Below are 22,931 nucleotides of genomic sequence, written 5' to 3' on the forward strand. Positions count from 1 at the left end.
AGTTTTCCTCGAGACACTGGAATAATTTGGAGGAATAGTAGTGTTTTTTTTTATTAACTCACCGTGGAATATGTCAGCAGTACAGTATTATATATAAAATAGCAGTCAAAGGGCTCAGGTTAAATAAAAATGGTAGATTCTGAGATAAACATTTACTGTATTTAGACTAAATGTAGTAATTGAAATGTTTACAATGTGAAACCAAAAGAGAAGTTCGTAATGATGTTCTGTCTTGGCTCAGATACAACGCTGATTGAACAGGGGCTCTATATCTATGTTACACACCATGCATTAATCAACACGTTCACCACCAAAATAGGATTCGGTAGTGGTAGTCCCTAGTAAGACATTCATTATAAACAAAACTAAACTAAACAAAACAACATCGTGTTTATTTTTACATGAATATCGTTGACGTGTACATCTTCAGAGGAGTACATTACCAAAATGTTCTGGACTGAGAATAAAACATATTTGGTCCATAAATGATAGTGTTAAATCACACAAATTAAAGAAATAATCCCACTATGTGCAACATAAAATATATAGAAATAAAATCAAATATAAATTAAAGTGATAAATGAAGGCTATATGAAAACAAAAACTGATAACTACCGATATTAATTTTTTTAACTCAACCTATCCTTCATTACACCAACAAAATGGATTATTTCATTTCCCCGTTACCACAAGACCAGCATGGATGGACATCGTCGCTGTGGAACAGAGAAGTCATTTAGCCGTCCTAGTCCGGAGTTTTCTCTTGATGATGAGATGTTCACCCTCTCTCTCGTCTGGACTTCCGCTGATGATCTGAGACAGAGGTCAACAGGTCAGGAGAATGAACCGGAGCTTAAAACACTTCCACATTTCTGACATAACAATTACAGTATGTTCATTCAATAGAGAAATGCATCAGAAAAACAATAGTCCAAACCCTGTCTCTACACACAGTCGTGAGAATGGCACAAATATTCATTTCCACAAAGTTTGCTGCTTCAGTGTCTTTAGATATTTATGTCAGATGTTACTATGGAATACTGAAGTATAATTACAAGCGTTTCGTAAGTGTCAAAGGCTTTTATTGACAATTACATGAAGTTGATGCAAAGAGTCAATATTTGCAGTGTTGACCCTTCTTTTTCAAGACCTCTGCAATCCGCCCTGGAATGCTGTCAATTAACTTCTGGGCCACATCCTGACTGATGGCAGCCCATTCTTGCATAATCAATGATTGGAGTTTGTCAGAATTTGTAGGTTTTTGTTTGTCTACCCGCCTCTTGAGGATTGACCACAAGTTCTCAATAGGATTAAAGTCTGGGGAGTTTCCTGGCCATGGACCCAAAATATCGATGCTTTGTTCCCCGAGCCACTTTTGCCTTATGGCAAGGTGCTACATCACGCTGGAAAAGGCATTGTTCGTCACCATACTGTTCCTGTTGGGAGAAGTTGCTCTCGGAGGATGTGTTGGTACCATTCTTTATCCATGGCTGTGTTCTTAGGCAAAATTGTGAGTGAGCCCACTCCCTTGGCTGAGAAGCAACCCCACACATGAATGGTTTCAGGATGCTTTACTGTTGGCATGACACAGGACTGATGGTAGCGCTCACCTGGTCTTCTCCGGACAAGCTTTTTTCCGGATACTCTAAACAATCGGAAAAGGGATTCATCAGAGAAAATGACTTTACCCCAGTCCTCAGCAGTCTGATCCCTGTACCTTTTGCAGAACTCTATCGAACTCAATCAGTATGACAGAGTGATCTCCAGCCTTGTCCTCGTCAACACTCACACTATCACTGACATGATGTCAGACGGTCCTTTTGTGGCAGGGCTGAAATGTAGTGGAAATGTTTTTTGGGGGATTCAGTTCATTTGCATGGCAAAGAGGGACATTGCAATTCATCTGATCACTCTTCATAACATTCTGGAGTATATGCAAATTGGCATCATACAAACTGAGGTAGCTGACTTTGAAAATTAATATTTGTACCATTTCTCAAAACATTGCCACGACTGTATATGTTAAATATGTATTCTATTCTCTTTAATCATGTTAAATTCTCTGAGTAAATCGTCTAACCTTTGAACACGTGTGTGTGTGTGTGTGTGTGTGTGTGTGTGTGTGTGTGTGTGTACATACATACACTGTTCAAAGAAATAAAGGGAACACTTAAACAACACAATGTAACTCCAAGTCAATCACACTTCTGTGAAATCAAACTGTCCACTTAGGAAGCAACACTGATTGACAATACATTTCACATGCTGTTGTGCAAATGGAATAGACAACAGGTGGGAAATTATAGGCAATTAGCAAGACACCCCCAATAAAGGTGTGGTTCTGCAGGTGGGGATCACAGACCACTTCTCAGTTCCTATGGTTCCTGGCTGATGTTTTGGTCACTTTTGAATGCTGGCGGTGCTTTCACTCTAGTGGTAGCATGAGACAGAGTCTACAACCCTCACAAGTGGCTCAGGTAGTGCAGCTCATCCACATCAATGCGAGCTGTGGCAAGAAGGTTTGCTGTGTCTGTCAGCGTAGTGTCCAGAGCATGGAGGCGCTACCAGGAGACAGGCCAGTACATCAGGAGACGTGGAGGAGGCCGTAGGACAACAACCCAGCAGCAGGACCGCTACCTCCGCCTTTGTGCAAGGAGGAGCAGGAGGAGCACTGCCAGAGCCCTGCAAAATGACCTCCAGCAGGCCACAAATGTGCATGTGTCTGCTCAAACGGTCAGAAACAGACTCCATGAGGGTGGTATGAGGGCCCGACGTGCACAGGTGGGGGTTGTGCTTACAGCCCAACACCGTGCAGGTCGTTTGGCATTTGCCAGAGAACACCAAGAATGGCAAATTCGCCACTGGCGCCCTGTGCTCTTCACAGATGAAAGCAGGTTCACACTGAGCACATGTGACAGACGTGACAGTCTGGAGACACCGTGGAGAACGTTCTGCTGCCTGCAAGATCCTCCAGCATGACCGGTTTGGCGGTGGGTCAGTCATGGTGTGGGGTGGCATTTCTTTGGGGGGCCGCACAGCCCTCCATGTGCTGACCAGAAGTAGCCTGACTGCCATTAGGTACCTAGATGAGATCCTCAGACCCCTTGTGAGACCATATGCTGGTGCGGTTGGCCCTGGGTTCCTCCTAATGCAAGACAATGCTAGACCTCATGTGGCTGGAGTGTGTCAGCAGTTCCTGCAAGAGGAAGGCATTGATGCTATGGACTGGCCCGTCCGTTCCCCAGACCTGAATCCAATTGAGCACATCTGGGACATCATGTCTCGCTCCATCCACCAACGCCACGTTGCACCACAGACTGTCCAGGAGTTGGCGGATGCTTTAGTCCAGGTCTGGGAGGAGATCCCTCAGGAGACCATCTGCCACCTCATCAGGAGCATGCCCAGGAGTTGTAGGGAGGTCATACAGGCACGTGGAGGCCACACACACTACTGAGCCTCATTTTGACTTGTTTTAAGGACATTACATCAACGTTGGATCAGCCTGTAGTGTGGTTTTCCACTTTAATTTTGAGTGTGACTCCAATCCAGACCTCCATGGGTTGATAAATTTGATTTCCATTGATCATTTTTGTGTGACTTTGATGTCAGCACATTCAACTATGTAAAGAAAAAAGTATTTAATAAGAATATTTCATTCATTCAGATCTAGGATGTGTTATTTTAGTGTTCCCTTTATTTTTCTGAGCAGTAATATATATATATATATATATAGTTCAAAAGTTAGACGATTTACTCAGAGAATGATTAAAGACTAGAACGTCATCATGGTCAGAAAGTGGTCGCTGCTCAACAGATCTCTGTCACTACTCCGTGGGCAGAACGGCGCTAACGTCCAACGTCAACGGACAAGCTAGCTAGTGGCTGCAGGTTAGTGTGTGATACGGGCTTTCCCCTTAATAATATCCCCAGAATACAAACATCTAAATGGAGCTTATATACTGGGTATACATTAATTACCAAAAGTTAAAACAGACTAAATTTCAATATATACATACACACACTCCCCGGAAAAAAAATAATAATGTGTTCCTAGTTTCCATTGTGAATTTTCTGAGTCGTCCCTTTTAAATCGCCATGGTAACGGTCCCTCTCAACATCGATTGACCGGAGTTAGAGAAACAAAAAGCCACGGATCTGGAGAAGAACATGACGAGGCTAATCAAGCTGATTTTGGATTGGTCCAAAGCGCAGAAATGACCACTAAATGTTTACCCACCTCCTAACGCCGAAATAAGGAAGAGACACAGCCAAGAGCAGCGCAGTCTAAACTACAAATTAACGTTCTTATTTCATCAACACGGTCAACTACAAAAGTGTGTTAAAAGTTGTAATATTGTAGAGAACAATCTAAATGATTAATTGAATGCGACTCATAATGACAGAGCAAATAAAATGAAAAACTAGGTTTAGACGTTGATTTAGTAGCACCCTCTCTTGAATTGACCCGTTCTTCACTACATTCTTGAGCAGTGAATGAACGGATCTATTAACATTTCATACGAAACGGACGACGTTGTACACAAATTGTGCATCATTTTCGGGCGTCCCGATTTTGGCATCGCGAGTGTTACTTTTAAAACAAGTGGTTGAAATGATACAAAAACCTTCATGTAAAAAAACCCGCATCTTTACGATTGACCTATATTGTAACGACCCTGGACTTCGGACTAGAAGGTCGAGACATGCTCACTGCCTGTTCCAGCCTGTTTCATTACATTATTTACGCTCCGTGCCTGTTTCATTATTTACAACTGAAGTAAAAAATAAATAAAAAATCAACATGTATGTCTTTTGTATGACACCCACCATATAAATGGGAATCATTTACCCATAGAGCAAGGCTGCCCAGCATCAGACCTGAACTGATAGGGTTGTCTGTACCTTCCTATGTGGTAACACATCTGCCACACTGGGATAAAACATAACCAAGCACCCTGGGTGGTGAATAACTCTAAACAGGAAGTGCCCTGGGTGGTGAATAACTCTAAACAGGAAGCCCCACTGTCCCAATAGATTAGCGTTGGCCCCGGTTTGGAGCAGCCACATATCGTATGGATGGATACACATCCAGCTGGGGATTTATTACAATACCTTCGACAACGATTTGTTGATCCAGTGGTACAGAAATGAAAAGTTAAAACAAATTGGACTACTTCTCTGTCAAGTTTTGGTTGAGTATAAACAATCAGAATGGATAAAGCCCATTAAAACCACTTAGAATACATTTGTAGCCATCCTAACGTCCTGCACTACCGATAAAACATATTTTAAAAAAAGTCTAGTATTCAGAAAAAAAAAGTTATATTAAAATGATAAACATTGCGCTATTATGTCGTGGCCATGTCGCCCAAGCCTAATCATACGGATGGGCAGCTGGCCGTGGGTTCTCACCGGGTGGGAGGGGAAGTCCATGGGGGAAGAGATCTCTGGTCTGTAAAGCTTCCTCTTGGACTTCTTGGGTCTGAAGTTCGTGGAGGCCCCGCCCTCCTCCGTCTCTGGGGATTTCCCACTCACCAATCCCATTATCTTTTTAGCTGCAAAGAGAAAGAGGGACGTAAGGGCTTTAAAAAAAAAGCTGAGCAGCACAGGCCACTAAAAGGGTCAAGCCAGAGCAAGCCATTACTGTGGGCCAGAAACAATACGCCTGGGATTCCAGTCTGTTTCCCTTCTATTGCCAGCTTATTATGGAATTGCCATGCTTGACAAGGACTATGGAGTAGGTAAAAGCACAAAGAGCTCTGGGGCCAGGCGAGGCCAGACAGACAGAGACAGACTGTAAAAGGACGGATGGACAGATGGAGAGACTGTGGATGGACAGAGAGAAACTGTGGATGGACAGATGGAGAGACTGTGGATGGACAGATGGAGAGACTGTGGATGGACAGATGGAGAGACTGTGGATGGACAGATGGAGGGGCTGTGGATGGACAGATGGAGACACTGTGGATGGACAGATGGAGACACTGTGGATGGACAGATGGAGACACTGTGGATGGACAGATGAGGGGCTGTGGATGGACAGATGGAGAGACTGTGGATGGACAGATGAGGGGCTGTGGATGGACAGATGAGGGGCTGTGGATGGACAGATGGAGACACTGTGGATGGACAGATGGAGACACTGTGGATGGACAGATGAGGGGCTGTGGATGGACAGATGGAGAGACTGTGGATGGACAGATGGAGAGACTGTGGATGGACAGATGGAGAGACTGTGGATGGACAGATGAGGGGCTGTGGATGGACAGATGGAGAGACTGTGGATGGACAGATGGAGAGACTGTGGATGGACAGATGAGGGGCTGTGGATGGACAGATGAGGGGCTGTGGATGGACAGATGAGGGGCTGTGGATGGACAGATGAGGGGCTGTGGATGGACAGATGAGGGGCTGTGGATGGACAGATGAGGGGCTGTGGATGGACAGATGAGGGGCTGTGGATGGACAGATGAGAGACTGTGGATGGACAGAGAGAGACTGTGGATGGACAGAGAGAGACTGTGGTACAAATGGTACTTTGGCTCCAGTGTGATTTCTGTGTTTCTGTCTCTTTGGTCCGATGATGTAATCTAGCTATAGAGTATCCAGCACATTCTGTGCTACCGTTAGTGGCAACTCTTACCCTTGCTACCGAAAAACGTCGGGGACCTCTGGAGGAAGTCGCCGATCTTCTGCATTGTTCCTTCTTTCCTGCTCCGAAGGCTGGACTGGGAGTCCTGGGGCTTAATGGAGTCCAGGTCTTTACTGCCCCTCGCCGGAGAGGTCTACGAAACCATGAATATAATTAAGTAATAAGGCCCGAGGGTGATGTGGTATAATGGCCAATATAACACGGCTAAGGACTGTTTTAGGCACGACACAAACGCTGACGCAGCCCTTAGCCGCGGTATACTGGCCATATTAACAAACCAGAGGTGCCTTGTTGTTTTTATAAAAACTGGTTACCAACATAATTAGAGCAGTAAAAATAAAATGGTTTTGTCATACCCGTGGTATACACCATGGCTTTCAGCCAATCAGCATACAGGGCTCAAACCAGACAGTTTATAATAATAATAATAAGTATGTGTACACCCCTTCAAAACAACCGTTGCTGAATTCGAGCACACAGCCATGCAATCTCCATAGACAAACACTGGCAGGAGAATGGCCCGTAAATGAAGAGCTCAGTGACATTCAACGTGGCACGGTCATAGGATGCTACCTTTCCAAAAAGTTAGTTCGTAAAATGTCTGACCTGCTAGAGCTGCCCCGGTCAATTGTAAGTGCTGTTATTGTGAAGCGGAACATTTCTTTCACATGACACATCAATTTAGACAAGTGTGTCTGGGTAAGAGTCATCTAAAATGTATAAAATATTTTTATCTGGGCACTTTGTTTACCTGGAAATGTTCCTTAAAAATGTAGGCTAGTACCACTTTTAGTCTTAAACTATACTACACAACTCACTGTTTAGCACATGACCGCACAAGAGATGGGTGGGGCTAAAGCTTAAGTGGGTGGGAACAATGCTGAATGGGTGTAGACAGGAGAGCTCTTCAGTAGGTACCAAAACATTCAAAAGGCCCTTTTCTCAAAAGTGAGGTTACAAGATAATTATCTACTTTGAAAAGCAGAATTACTTTCCCATTGTTCCTCAACTGTAGTATATGATATACCATGTTGTAGCTCTGAGTCTACTATCCAATGTAAAAAATAAAAAAAAACACAATTTCAAATTTTGCTACATAAGACAGATTTGAGTCGGTTGGTCACAAAGGCCTAGGAGCAACAACGGCTCAGCCGCGAAGTGGTAGGCCACACACGCTCACAGAACGGGAAAGACGAGTGCGGACTCACGCAAAAATCAGCTGCAACATTCATTACAGAGTTCCAAACTGCCTCAGGAAGCAAAGTCAGCACAAGAACTGTTCGTCGGGAGCTTCATGAAATTGTTTTCCATGGCCGAGCAGCCGCACACAAGCCTAAGATCACCATGCGCAATGCCAAGCGTCGGCTGGAGTCGTGTAAAGCTCTCCACCATTGGACTCTGGAGCAGTGGAAACACGTTCTCTGGTGTGATGAATCCCACTGCACCATCTGGCAGTCCAACAGACGAATCTGGGTTTGGCGGATGCCAGGAGAACGCTACCTGACCCAATGCATAGTGCCAACTGTAAAGTTTGGTGGAGGAGGAATAACGGTCCGGGGCTGTTTTTCATGGTTCGGGCTAGGTTTCATTGAAGAGAAATCTTAACACTACAACATACAATGACATTCAAGACAATTCTGTACTTCCAACTTTGTGGAAGTACAAAACAGTTTGGGGAAGGCTCTTTCCTGTTGTTTCAGCATGACAACGCCCCCCATGCACAAAGCGAGGTCCATACAGAAACGGTTTGTCGAGATCGATGTGGAAAAACTCGACTGGCCTGCACAGAGACCTGACCTCAACCTCATCGAACACCTTTGGGATGAAATGAAAACACAGACTGCGAGAACAGAGCGGCACGTTTTGCTCTTCATTGTAATCAGAGGGCTGATATAAATACTATGCATGCCAGTCTCTCTTGGTTAAGAGTTAAGAGTTGAGGAGAGATTGACGACATCACTTTTTTTTTTTTTTTACAAGAAACATGAATGTGTTGAAAATCCCAAATTGTTTGCATAGTCAACTTATTGGTGGCTCCTTTAAAAGTTGCGTCATACTGCGGTACACCCTGCGTGCTGCTGCAGCGTTCTGTGGCACGTTATCTAATTGTCAGACATTTTTTCTGTTACTGCAAGTTATTTCTAGTTTGACCACCAGAGGGCATCTTTGAGAAGCATTTGATAGTATTCTGTATTGGCATTACCATTAAAACCTTTTTTGTAATAACATAGTATATGGGCTTAATATTATGGTGTTTCTATTCAGAGAAAAACAGATGGAATGGAAAATATGGCGCTGTACAACGTGACAGTAGGCTACAGGATCGGAGGATTCTAAATCGTTTGTCTTCATTTGACAACTTTGTTCCAATATTTCTATAAATCAGATATTTCTGTGCAGTCTACAATACATAGTGTAGTAAACATGTGAAAGTGCCTAATTCCTTACAGAAGGGACAGCAGGCCATCCGTAATACGCAGGAGACCGGGGTTCAAATCCCCGTTGGGGAGGAAGGAGTACACTTGTCCTTGTAAATATGAATTTCTTCTTAACTGATTCCATGTGTGTTATTTCATGTGTGTTAGTTGTGATGTCTTCACTATTATTCTACAATGTGGAAAATTGTAAAAATACAGAAAAATCCTGGAATGAATAGGTGTGTCCAGACTTTTGACGGACGGAAAATGGCGGTCGGCAGTACAGTACTGGGCTATTTACGAGGAAGGATTAGGCTCTCCTTCTAAATAAGAATTTGTTCTTAACCGATTTGACTAGTTAAATAAAAAGGTTACCGAGCATAACATTTCTACACCCTAATTGTCTAATTCTTGCCTAATTAATACCCAAATGGAGATTAACTGAATATAAAAATATCATTGATTTATCAAGACCAGTCCCCATGCTTGTCTCAGAGCAGCGTGAAACAGTGCTAAAACAGTTGTAGGCTTTTGTTTCTAACTTTTATATGCTCTTTAAATAAATAAAGTCCCACACCATTTTTAACAGCACGTTACTCAACACTAGTGAGACTCATTTCACCTATGGTAGGCCTACAGTATATCGAAAAATATGCATCCCCCCCCCCCCAATGACTTGACTCTCCACCAAAAATTACATTTAGAGGATTAGAGGACTATATTAATATCTCAGGGGCATTTTCCATTAGATATTCTCACAGATCATAAGGGGCTTTTAAATCTAAATTAATTAAAATCACTTTGTTTAAAAAAAAGTTACAATATTTTGAAGATTTCGTTTTCGTTTAAACTAGAGTGAGCGAGAAAAAAAGTCCATTCTTGAACATGGGGTAAGGCATTCTCACTATTTTTGGGGAAATAAAGCCAGTTATTTAGAATTAATTTATAGAGAAACCTAACTTGATTATTTAGCAAACATCATTTGCTTATATTCAGTCAACACATATCTTAAGAATATCATGGAATATATTTGAACCTTTTGGTGTCAGAGCAGCGCGAAACGGTGCGGAAAGAGACGGCCGCAACGGGAAGGTATTGTATTCTATATACCCACTCGTGGTGCCTCTCTTCGGTTACACATCCTTGGAATAGCAGAACATTAACCATGCGTGTTCGCTTGTTTTGTACTGTTCTGTAGTGTCGACCCAATGATTCGTCTGACAAACAAAATAACTTTGCGTTCTGCAGGCCCAGGCATGGATCAAAAGCTGACGAGACCTTTCAATAACGTCATCGTCACAGACGAATCAACCGGGAAGACGATCAAGAAGATTAACGAAAACAAATCCTTCTATTAGGCTGTTAAGCCTCATCGCCTACCTCAGCCAGTTCAGTTATTTTATATAGGCCTAGGCTCTGAAGAAATAGACTCCAATTAAGCCCTCGTTGTTTGTAAATTCAAAAAGGCACGCACACATCTGAGCTCTTTTTTTTGCAGGTGCACGGCAACAGCCGGATAAGATGAGGAAAAAAGAAGGAGTCCGCACATTTCTCTTGATCGTATCACTGATCTTTAATAAGCCTTACGTATCGGCCTCAAGGCCTTCGTCAGGGCTTTACGTATCGGCCTCAAGGCCTTCGTCAGGGCTTTACGTATCGGCCTCAAGGCCTTCGTCAGGGCTTTACGTATCGGCCTCAAGGCCTTCGTCAGGGCTTTACGTATCGGCCTCAAGGCCTTCGTCAGGGCTTTACGTATCGGCCTCAAGGCCTTCGTCAGAGCTTTACGTATCGGCCTCACGGCCTTCGTCAGAGCTTTACGCATCGGCCTCAAGGCCTTCGTCAGGGCTTTACGTATCGGCCTCACGGCCTTCGTCAGGGCTTTACGCATCGGCCTCAAGGCCTTCGTCAGGGCTTTACGCATCGGCCTCAAGGCCTTCGTCAGGGCTTTACGCATCGGCCTCACGGCCTTCGTCAGGGCTTTACGTATCGGCCTCACGGCCTTCGTCAGGGCTTTACGTATCGGCCTCACGGCCTTCGTCAGGGCTTTACGTATCGGCCTCACGGCCTTCGTCAGGGCTTTACGTATCGGCCTCACGGCCTTCGTCAGAGCTTTACGTATCGGCCTCAAGGCCTTCGTCAGAGCTTTTGTGAGTAATCTGAAATAGGGACATAATTCATGTTCAAATTTACAACATAACATACATCGGAATCTCATCATTAAGACATTTAGGAAATAATGTCTGGAGGGTGAATATCCCCAAAACATTCTCTTTTACTCAGAGTATTATTGATATCACCTCCCCTGTCTGATATCTAGACTTACTCTATGCCACAAAATCTGAAAAAATAAATTAAAATAAAAAAAAAGGTAGAAATGTCATGCTTCAGGTCATTAAAATGTTGTGCGACTAGATAATCCCTGTCGTTTCTCCTGATTGAACTTTTATGTTCACTGATTCTCTGATTGAGAGAACGAGAGGTTTTTACCTACATAGCGGAGCCCGCATGGACATTTAATCATGTAGATAACATGGGTGTTAGAACACGTAATAATGTCATTTATTTGGAAGCGTTTTCCTGTATGTGGGTGGCAGAAATGTTCACACTTCATCATATTGTTGCATAGTGCACATCCTCTGCCTTTATGCTACCATTTGGAAGAGGGTGTAAAAGAGCCTGGCTGATATATTTTTGTGGCTGGCTGTTCATCTCAGGTATTCCCCCCCCCCCAACACCAAATGAAGAGCTTTATCCATACATTGTGGAGAATAGCCTCTTAGAAACCTATTGCTGCTTTTTCTAGTCCTGAAAATGATTTGTTGCAAGTTGCTAGCTCAGCTGATAACAACAACTCTTCAGTAAATTCTTTAGTAAAGGTTGAATGGTCTATTGTTCAGCTAATAGCCCATCCTGCTATGTTTGTGAAAAACTAACAATAATACCTTTTCCCTCTTTCCACATGTTAATGATTCCAATTGATAAAAATGTTTTTAAGCCACAAAATCGTCCCCCAACCCCAAATTATACATTTGGACACAGTCGATAAGCATGCTGGACCTCGGGCTAGAATATTGAGGGTTTGAAACCTGCTCGTTTCATTACGTTATTATGCCGGTCTCAGAACAAATAGCCTGGATTGTTATTCTCACCTCGCTTCTCGCTCTTTTCCACACGTCATTCTCTGCCTGAGTGGCTCTCTTGTGGGCGTGCTGGCAGAATGAACTGTTCTTTTTATTCTGTATATATATATATATGAATTACAATTTACTTAAATGATGTTTCTAGTCTATTGCATAGTTCCAATGTGTAAATCACTGATGTCCCAGGAGCAGGAGAGGTAAACCCTGTTGAAGTGTATAATGAGTGCGTTTGATAAACATGGTATTGGATGTGGCTGATAAAAAGCTTTGCTAAATAGGAGATTTTCGTAAAATGTACTTTATGACAAAAAAAAAAAAAAAAAAAAAAAAAATGTACAATCGTTTGTCTCTACATTAACTAACATATTCCTCTCAATTATACATGTTTTTTCTTGACTCATTATGACGTTATAATTACTTACATCTGCATCCCCGTAATGTTTTGTCAGCCATCTTTGCTGAAGTTAACAGGGACTGGTGGCCCCGCGTCAAATTCCTCATTGGAACCACTCGATACGATTGGTTAAATAAAAACCCCGGGACCCAAATGCATAATGAGTGCTCTAACTCCCCCTTGTTGTGATCTGGAGTAATGACGCCGTGACGCTGGGTGCCTCAGTACCGCGGTGTAAGCACACAACTTTTAAAAGGAGGAACAACTGCACACACACACACACACACACACACACACACACACACACACACACACACACACACACACACACACACACACACACACACACACACAGGGTATTTTCAGTCCCCAAATCCAGGACAAATTCAAGAAAACATACAGTATTATATAGAGCCCTTTACTGCATGGAACATCCTTCCATCTCATATTGATCAAATAAACAGCAAACCTGGTTTCAAAAAACAGATAAAGCAACACCTCACGGCACAACGCCTCTCCCCGTTTGACCTAGATAGTTTGTGTGCATGTATCGATATGTAGGCTACGTGTGTCTTCAGAAAATAAAAAAGTTCTGTCCTTGAGCTGTTCTTGTCTATTCATGCTCTGTATTATGTCATGTGGACCCCAGGAAGAGTAGCTGAACGGGGATCCTAACAAAACACCAAGATACCAACAGCCAGCGGGGATCCTAACAAAACACCAAGATACCAACAGCCAGCGGGGATCCTAACAAAACACCAAGATACCAACAGCCAGCGGGGATCCTAACAAAACACCAAGATACCAACAGCCAGCGGGGATCCTAACAAAACACCAAGATACCAACAGCCAATGGGGATCCTAATAAAATACCAACAGCCAATGGGGATCCTAACAAAACACCAAGATACACCAACAGCCAGCGGGGATCCTAACAAAACACCAAGATACACCAACAGCCAGCGGGGATCCTAATAAAACACCAAGATATACCAACAGCCGTGTTTAAAACGAGTTGGGGGGGGCAGTCATTTAAAAAAAAAGTGTCTAACCTCCTCTTGATGTACAGCCAGTTTAGAATGCATCCGGGTTCTGGTGTTCCTTCGGTTCTCGTTGTTCACCTCATCCTGAGAAACACCAGCACATGTCAGAGAGAGAGAGAGAGAGAGAGAGAGATATGAGACAGAGACAGAGACAGAGAGAGAGAGAGAGAGAGAGAGAGATACAGAGAGAGAGAGAGATACAGAGAGAGAGAGAGAGATACAGAGAGAGAGAGAGAGATACAGAGAGAAAAAAAAGATACAGAGTCTAAGATACAGAGAGAGAGAGAGAGATAGAGAGACAGACAGAGAGACAGAGAGAGAGAGAGATACAGAGAGAGAGAGAGAGAGATACAGAGAGAGAGAGATACAGAGATACAGAGAGAGAGAGATACAGAGAGAGAGAGACATACAGAGAGAGAGAGAGAGAGATACAGAGAGAGAGAGAGAGAGATACAGAGAGAGAGAGATACAGAGAGAGAGAGAGAGAGAGATACAGAGAGAGAGAGAGAGATACAGAGAGAGAGAGAGAGAGAGAGAGAGAGAGAGATACAGAGAGAGATAGAGAGAGAGAGAGAGAGAGATACAGATACAGAGAGAAACAGATACAGAGAGAGAGAGATACAGAGAGAGAGAGATACAGAGAGAGAGAGATACAGAGAGAGAGAGATACAGAGAGAGAGAGAGAGAGAGAGAGATGAGACAGACCAGGGAGAGAAATGTAAAATGCATATGCTGTGGGTTTTTTAAAGCTACATAAGTATGAGCCAAAAACAAAGTCAAATTGAATCTAACATGTAGACAACAACAGCCTTCTAATGATCGGGATTAGATAGGACATATTCATTTAATTTCATGAATGTATAGATTTCAAAAGAGCAATTGAATAAATAAATTAAGAAATGCCAAACATTTCAAGAGTCTCATGCAATGGCAGATGAAATAAGTTAGTAGGTTTCCAATTATTGATGTAGATTAACAAATGAATGGTTCACAGCTCCAGTGAATGGTTCACAGCTCCAGTGAATGGTTCACAGCTCCAGTGAATGGTTCACAGCTCCAGTGAATGGTTCACAGCTCCAGTGAATGGTTCACAGCTCCAGTGAATGGTTCACAGCTCCAGTGAATGGTTCACAGCTCCAGTGAATGGTTCACAGCTCCAGTGAATGGTTCACAGCTCCAGTGAATGGTTCACAGCTCCAGTGAATGGTTCACAGCTCCAGTGAATGGTTCACAGCTCCAGTGAAGGCTACCCCACACAAATCTAGTCCGAAATGTTCAGAAACTCATGGCAATAGTAAACCTCATCTAAAAAAATAAATAAATGTGTATTCCAAAATAAAGAAGTATCTTCAATAAGTTCATTGGTAACAACTGTCCAACATTGTATCAGTATTTACAGACGTGAAATCACTGGCCACTTTAATAAAAAATAAAAAAAGGAAACACTAGTCACTTTAATAATGTTGTTTTATTTGTCATTAATCATCTCTGACACTCTAGCCTACTGCATCTTCGTCTCATGTGCACAGACACTCTAGCCTACTGCATCTTCGTCTCATGTGCATAGACACTCTAGCCTACTGCATCTTCGTCTCATGTGCATAGACACTCTAGCCTACTGCATCTTCGTCTCATGTGCATAGACACTCTAGCCTACTGCATCTTCGTCTCATGTGCATAGACACTCTAGCCTACTGCATCTTCGTCTCATGTGCATAGACACTCTAGCCTACTGCATCTTCATCTCATGTGCATAGACACTCTAGCCTACTGCATCTTCATCTCATGTGTATAGACACTCTAGCCTACTGCATCTTCATCTCATGTGTATAGACACTCTAGCCTACTGCATCTTCATCTCATGTGTATAGACACTCTAGCCTACTGCATCTTCATCTCATGTGTATAGACACTCTAGCCTACTGCATCTTCATCTCATGTGTATAGACACTCTAGCCTACTGCATCTTCATCTTATGTGTATAGACACTCTAGCCTACTGCATCTTCATCTCATGTGTACAGACACTCTAGCCTACTGCATCTTCATCTCATGTGTACAGACACTCTAGCCTACTGCATCTTCATCTCATGTGTATAGACACTCTAGCCTACTGCATCTTCATCTCATGTGTATAGACACTCTAGCCTACTGCATCTTCATCTCATGTGTATAGACACTCTAGCCTACTGCATCTTCATCTCATGTGTACAGACACTCTAGCCTACTGCATCTTCATCTCATGTGTATAGACACTCTAGCCTACTGCATCTTCATCTCATGTGTATAGACACTCTAGCCTACTGCATCTTCGTCTCATGTGTATAGACACTCTAGCCTACTGCATCTTCGTCTCATGTGTATAGACACTCTAGCCTACTGCATCTTCGTCTCATGTGTATAGACACTCTAGCCTACTGCATCTTCGTCTCATGTGTATAGACACTCTAGCCTACTGCATCTTCGTCTCATGTGTATAGACACTCTAGCCTACTGCATCTTCGTCTCATGTGTATAGACACTCTAGCCTACTGCATCTTCGTCTCATGTGTATAGACACTCTAGCCTACTGCATCTTCGTCTCATGTGTATAGACACTCTAGCCTACTGCATCTTCGTCTCATGTGTATAGACACTCTAGCCTACTGCATCTTCGTCTCATGTGTATAGACACTCTAGCCTACTGCATCTTCGTCTCATGTGTATAGACACTCTAGCCTACTGCATCTTCGTCTCATGTGTATAGACACTCTAGCCTACTGCATCTTCGTCTCATGTGTATAGACACTCTAGCCTACTGCATCTTCGTCTCATGTGTATAGACACTCTAGCCTACTGCATCTTCGTCTCATGTGTATAGACACTCTAGCCTACTGCATCTTCGTCTATGCCACTCGGACATTGCTCGTCCATATATTTATTTATATATTCTTAAATTACTTTACTGTAGATTGTGTGTATTGTTAGATATATTATTATATATAATATATATATTATATTATATATTACTGCACTGATGGAGCTAGAAATACAAGCATATCGCATCGCCCGCGATAACAGGTGCTAAATTTGATTTGGGTTTCTTTTACATAAAGATATTAAAATCATTGAGTTTGTTTCAAACTATCCACAATCTCTGGAGTTTGTGTTTCTGCATTTTATAAGTTATAAGTCATCAAGAAATCAATAGGGTACATATTATTTATAGAAATTACCACAAAAGCAGGAAATACCCAGCGCTGAAACACTTGTCATTTTAAAACCATTCCTTCCATATCGTCTCTCAGAGAACTTACATAGTTTTTGCCATTTACGCCAACCTAAACATCCCTGAACAAAGTAATACAACAAACAAAACAAAATGGAGAAGAATGACGATGGACGGAGTAACATGCATGATCACAAAACATGTCATGAAGAAGGGTAAAAATGAAACCCCCAAGATGGCTGAAATGGGACTGATGAGTACAGACATGGGTCTGACTGGTTTGAATACCTGAGATGAGAGCTCTCGTGTTGCTCTCTGTTTAGCCCTACTGTGCCAACCTTTCTTCTTTAGAGAAAAGAGAAGAGGTGTTAGACGTGGTGGGAAACAATAAGAAACCTCTTCTGAAGTAACTGAGAAACAGTCGGCAGCGACGATTAACAACAACATTTAATCAAAGACTCGTTTAGGCAGAAATCGACATGACTTCCAATCAGGAAGAAGAAGAACCTGAGTCGTCTACACCGAAGGCTCGTTGTGCTTCAGATGCATTCATCCTTAATACTAAAAACCATTACCCTGTTTACGTGTGTTTGTTGTGAACCGTATTAAAAACATTTTAAAACCGTCAGAGAGAAAACTGTTCGGTCAATAAAAAGCGTCTGACTAAATAGAGAATGTTGTTAAAGATACAGGTCACCGTCAACAATAAAAAGCGTGTGACTAAATAGAGAATGTTGTTAAAGATACAGGTCACCGTCAACAATAAAAAGCGTCTGACTAAATAGAGAATGTTGTTAAAGATACAGGTCACCGTCAACAATAAAAAGCGTGTGACTAAATAGAGAATGTTGTTAAAGATACAGGTCACCGTCAACAATAAAAAGGAAACACTAAATTATGGACACAAAAGTATATTGAAAAGCAGGTGCTTCCACACAGGTTCTGGAGTTTATTAAACAATTAACATCCCATCATGCTTAGGGTCATGTTTCAAAATGCCCAGTTGTACATTATTTTGGCTACCGTGGCTAGAAGAGATCTCAGTGAGGGGTCTCAAGTCACCAGATCTCAACCCAACTGAGGACTGTGTTTTCCACCACCATCATCATCATCATCAAGACACCAAATGATGGAATTCCTCACATCCCTCCAATAGAGTTCCAGACAATCTGATAAGGAACACTGAAGTTGTTCTGTCGGCTCGTGGTCGACCAACGGCCTATTAAAAGCTCTATGTTGGTGTTTCCTTTATTTTGGCAGTTACCCGGGTCTGGACTCTCACTGGTCAGGTTTGTCGGGTGCTCCCGCCCTCCTGTCGGGTGCACCCGCCCTCCTCAACAAACAACATGTGTGTGATTTTATTCCCAACAATGGGGAGTCAAATGTGATAAGACTGTTTTCCTTGTGTCTTGTTTTTGTGTCCCCCCCCCAAAAAAGGTGAATGAGTCATATAACAGAGGGACTAAATAACAGAAAACAGGACTAGGAACCTCAGGGCTCCCCCGCTGGGCTGTGTGGGCTTGAGTTACAATAGTTCCCCTGTTGGTAAGTACAGGACAAGTCTAAAAAGGCCTACTCAGTGTCGTACCAGACGGGGGAAAAACAATGGGACTGCTTGGCACTCAGCATTAAGGAGATAGATTGGAGGTAAGACCCTGCAATAGACTAGTGTCCTGTCCAGGGGGCGTACTGAGGAGCTAGACTAGTGTCCTGTCCAGGGGGTATACTGAGGAGCTAGACTCGTGTCCTGTCCAGGGGGTGTACTGAGGAGCTAGACTAGTGTCCTGTCCAGGGGGTGTACTGAGGAGCTAGACTAGTGTCCTGTCCAGGGGGTGTACAGAGGAGATATTCTAGTGTCCTGTCCAGGGGGTGTACTGAGGAGCTAGACTAGTGTCCTGTCCAGGGGGCGTACTGAGGAGCTAGACTAGTGTCCTGTCCAGGGGGCGTACTGAGGAGCTAGACTAGTGTCCTGTCCAGGGGGTGTACTGAGGAGCTAGACTAGTGTCCTGTCCAGGGGGCGTACTGAGGAGCTAGACTAGTGTCCTGTCCAGGGGGTGTACTGAGGAGCTAGACTAGTGTCCTGTCCAGGGGGCGTACTGAGGAGATATTCTAGTGTCCTGTCCAGGGGGCGTACTGAGCTAGACTAGTGTCCTGTCCAGGGGGTGTACTGAGGAGATATTCTAGTGTCCTGTCCAGGGGGTGTACAGAGGAGATATTCTAGTGTCCTGTCCAGGGGGTGTACTGAGGAGCTAGACTAGTGTCCTGTCCAGGAGGTGTACTGAGGAGCTAGACTAGTGTCCTGTCCAGGGGGTGTACTGAGGAGCTAGACTAGTGTCCTGTCCAGGGGGCGTACTGAGGAGCTAGACTAGTGTCCTGTCCAGGGGGTGTACTGAGGAGCTAGACTAGTGTCCTGTCCAGGGGGCGTACTGAGGAGATATTCTAGTGTCCTGTCCAGGGGGCGTACTGAGCTAGACTAGTGTCCTGTCCAGGGGGTGTACTGAGGAGATATTCTAGTGTCCTGTCCAGGGGGCGTACAGAGGAGATATTCTAGTGTCCTGTCCAGGGGGTGTACTGAGGAGCTAGACTAGTGTCCTGTCCAGGAGGTGTACTGAGGAGCTAGACTAGTGTCCTGTCCAGGGGGCGTACTGGTACATCAAGCTGCCTCACTACAGAAACAGGTGATGGGCTCCTGTTCTATGAGCTGTTCTGGATCAAGGCTACAGGTGTAAAGGTAGTGTCTGTCGACCAAAAGCCTCTGCAGAGGCTGCCTCTGTGCTGTCATCACTCACTTTCCCCAAGTCGTCAGTTGAATCTCTCCTCGTTTCCTCTCCCAGTTTCATTCTCAAAGCACATTGGAGTAGAAGATAGGAGGCTCCTCCCCTCGAACTTCCTTCACCAACGCATTTTGAGAGGGAGGTAAGGATGCGAGGAATCAAGGAAATACAATTGATATTCACCCAGAGTCTCACTCTTCTCCCCTCTCTATCATACAACTGGGACAGTCAGCAGGGAAGTCATTAGTGAATTACTGGAGTCTCTAACTGCAGAGGTTTAAACCCCAGAAATACTCCTCCTATATGGAGTCAATACTGCCCCACAGCCTTCACTCACTCCTACGTCACTGCCCCCACAGCCTTCACTCACTCCTACGTCACTGCAGTAGAGACCCATACTGCCCCACAGCCTTCACTCACTCCTACGTCACTGCCCCATAGCCTTCACTCACTCCTACATCACTGCAGTAGAGACCCATACTGCCCCACAGCCTTCACTCACTCCTACATCACTGCAGTAGAGACCCATACTGCCCTACAGCCTTCACTCACTCCTACATCACTGCAGTAGAGACCCATACTGCCCCACAGCCTTCACTCACTCCTACGTCACTGCCCAATAGCCTTCACTCACTCCTACCTCACTGCAGCAGAGACCCACACTGCCCCACAGCCTTCACTCACTCCTACGTCACTGCCCCACAGCCTTCACTCACTCCTACATCACTGCAGCAGAGACCCATACTGCCCCACAGCCTTCACTCACTCCTACCTCACTGCAGCAGAGACCCATACTGCCCCACAGCCTTCACTCACTCCTACCTCACTGCAGCAGAGACCCATACTGCCCAATAGCCTTCACTCACTCCTACATCACTGCAGCAGAGACCCATACTGCCCCACAGCCTTCACTCACTCCTACCTCACTGCAGCAGAGACCCATACTGCCCCACAGCCTTCACTCACTCCTACCTCACTGCAGCAGAGACCCATACTGCCCCACAGCCTTCACTCACTCCTACCTCACTGCAGCAGAGACCCATACTGCCCCACAGCCTTCACTCACTCCTACATCACTGCAGCAGAGACCCATACTGCCCCACAGCCTTCACTCACTCCTACCTCACTGCAGCAGAGACCCATACTGCCCCACAGCCTTCACTCACTCCTACCTCACTGCAGCAGAGACCCATACTGCCCCACAGCCTTCACTCACTCCTACCTCACTGCAGCAGAGACCCATACTGCCCAATAGCCTTCACTCACTCCTCCGTCATGGAAACACAAGCTTTTTCCATTTTCAACGCATAACGTAAAACAGGGGCAATAAACTAGTAATATATGTTGAACGACTTTCTCTTAAGTAGAACCTAATTATTAAAAACACTTCATAAAACGGTTCATATGCATATATGAACTACACATTGACACATCCAGCCCAAAAGGAGGTTTAAAAAAACAAAAAACACTTAGTAGTCGCCATAAGTTCCGGAGCATGTCTTTAAGATGACTGACAGGAGAGAGACACGCCTACCACCTGAATGGTAAGATGGACAGGGTCTGCATCTCAGTGGAGTGTCCCACCAAGCTACAGGCGTGCTGTGCTGTGGCAGGAGGACCACACCCCAGACTGAACAGCCAATCCCATTGGTTTCCTTACCCTGTAAGCAGTGCATGGACAAGGTGTGGCAGCAACCCATACTTTGGTTCAGTTACACTGGCACGGTTTGCAAATGCTAACGTTTTTATCATTTGTGGCACAATTCAAGTCATGGGAGCATTAACATGCTCAAATCCAAACAGCTCTTACTGGGTAAAGGAAACTAAAAATGTCATGACGAAGACGATGCCTTTAACACGGTCTACCTTGTCGATCTCAGAGCTCTTCCTCTTGCGGGTGATTTTGACGTTGATCACATCCTCTCCCTGGCGTTTCAGGGCCATCCTGTTGGGCTGCAGCGGGCTGAAGGAGATCTCGAGCTCAGGCTTGGGGAAGCGTCTGGTCCTGCCTCCCTCTGTTATGATCTCTGAGGAGTCTAGCACCGACGGGTAGCCCCCAGACCCCTAAAGACAAGGGGACACAGTATGACAGTGAGGGTTGGTTAACATTCAGGAGCGCCTAGTCAGTCGGGTTAACCTTCAGGAGCGTCTAGTCAGTCGGGTTAACCCTTCAGGAGCGTCTAGTCAGTCGGGTTAATCCTTCAGGAGCCTCTAGTCAGTCGGGTTAATCCTTCAGGAGCCTCTAGTCAGTCGGGTTAATCCTTCAGGAGCCTCTAGTCAGTCGGGTTAATCCTTCAGGAGCCTCTAGTCAGTCGGGTTAATCCTTCAGGAGCCTCTAGTCAGTCGGGTTAATCCTTCAGGAGCACCTAGTCAGTCGGGTTAACCTTCAAGAGCACCTAGTCAGTTGGTTTAACCTTCAGGAGCACCTAGTCAGTTGGTTTAACCTTCAGGAGCACCTAGTCAGTCGGGTTAACCCTTCAGGAGCACCTAGTCAGTCGGGTTAACCTTCAGGAGCACCTAGTCAGTTGGTTTAACCTTCAGGAGCACCTAGTCAGTTGGTTTAACCTTCAAGAGCACCTAGTCAGTTGGTTTAACCTTCAGGAGCACCTAGTCAGTTGGGTTAACCTTCAAGAGCACCTAGTCAGTTGGTTTAACCTTCAAGAGCACCTAGTCAGTTGGTTTAACCTTCAGGAGCACCTAGTCAGTTGGTTTAACCTTCAGGAGCACCTAGTCAGTTGGGTTAACCTTCAAGAGCACCTAGTCAGTTGGTTTAACCTTCAGGTGCGTCTAGTCAGTCGGGTTAACCCTGCAGGTGCGTCTAGTCAATTGGGTTATCCTTCAGCATGATGTTCTGACAGATTCTAAAGCGACACGCGTTGCCAGAAGCCATCTCTACTACAAAATCATGGAACAATTTATATATATATATATATTTTTAAATACACTGCTCAAAAAAATAAAGGGAACACTTAAACAACACAACGTAACTCCAAGTCAATCACACTTCTGTGAAATCAAACTGTCCACTTAGGAAGCAACACTGATTGACAATACATTTCACATGCTGTTGTGCAAATGGAATAGACAACAGGTGGAAATTATAGGCAATTAGCAAGACACCCCCAATAAAGGAGTGGTTCTGCAGGTGGTGACCACAGACCACTTCTCAGTTCCTATGGTTCCTGGCTGATGTTTTGGTCACTTTTGAATGCTGGCAGTGCTTTCACTCTAGTGGTAGCATGAGACAGAGTCTACAACCCTCACAAGTGGCTCAGGTAGTGCAGCTCATCCAGGATGGCACATC

The 22,931-nt window shown here is 44.3% G+C and overlaps 1 protein-coding gene across 1 annotated transcript in view; it reads right to left on the reverse strand.

Annotated features, from left to right (window-relative positions):
- Nucleotides 1-22: 22 nt before the first annotated feature.
- Nucleotides 23-22,931, reverse strand: part of LOC115144511 (kinesin-like protein KIF20B) — a 60,668-nt gene continuing 37,759 nt past the window's right edge. The window contains exons 29-34 of the mRNA XM_065002697.1: nt 21,494-21,691; nt 17,142-17,198; nt 13,656-13,730; nt 6,644-6,785; nt 5,413-5,555; nt 23-813 (exon numbers count right to left, since the gene is read on the reverse strand). Coding sequence (XP_064858769.1) covers nt 733-813; nt 5,413-5,555; nt 6,644-6,785; nt 13,656-13,730; nt 17,142-17,198; nt 21,494-21,691 — 696 coding nt within the window. The 3' untranslated portion in view covers nt 23-732. The remainder of the gene's footprint in view (nt 814-5,412; nt 5,556-6,643; nt 6,786-13,655; nt 13,731-17,141; nt 17,199-21,493; nt 21,692-22,931) is intronic.

The sequence above is a fragment of the Oncorhynchus nerka genome, linkage group LG16 (assembly GCF_034236695.1).
Source record: "Oncorhynchus nerka isolate Pitt River linkage group LG16, Oner_Uvic_2.0, whole genome shotgun sequence".
Classification (NCBI taxonomy): Eukaryota; Metazoa; Chordata; class Actinopteri; order Salmoniformes; family Salmonidae; genus Oncorhynchus; species Oncorhynchus nerka.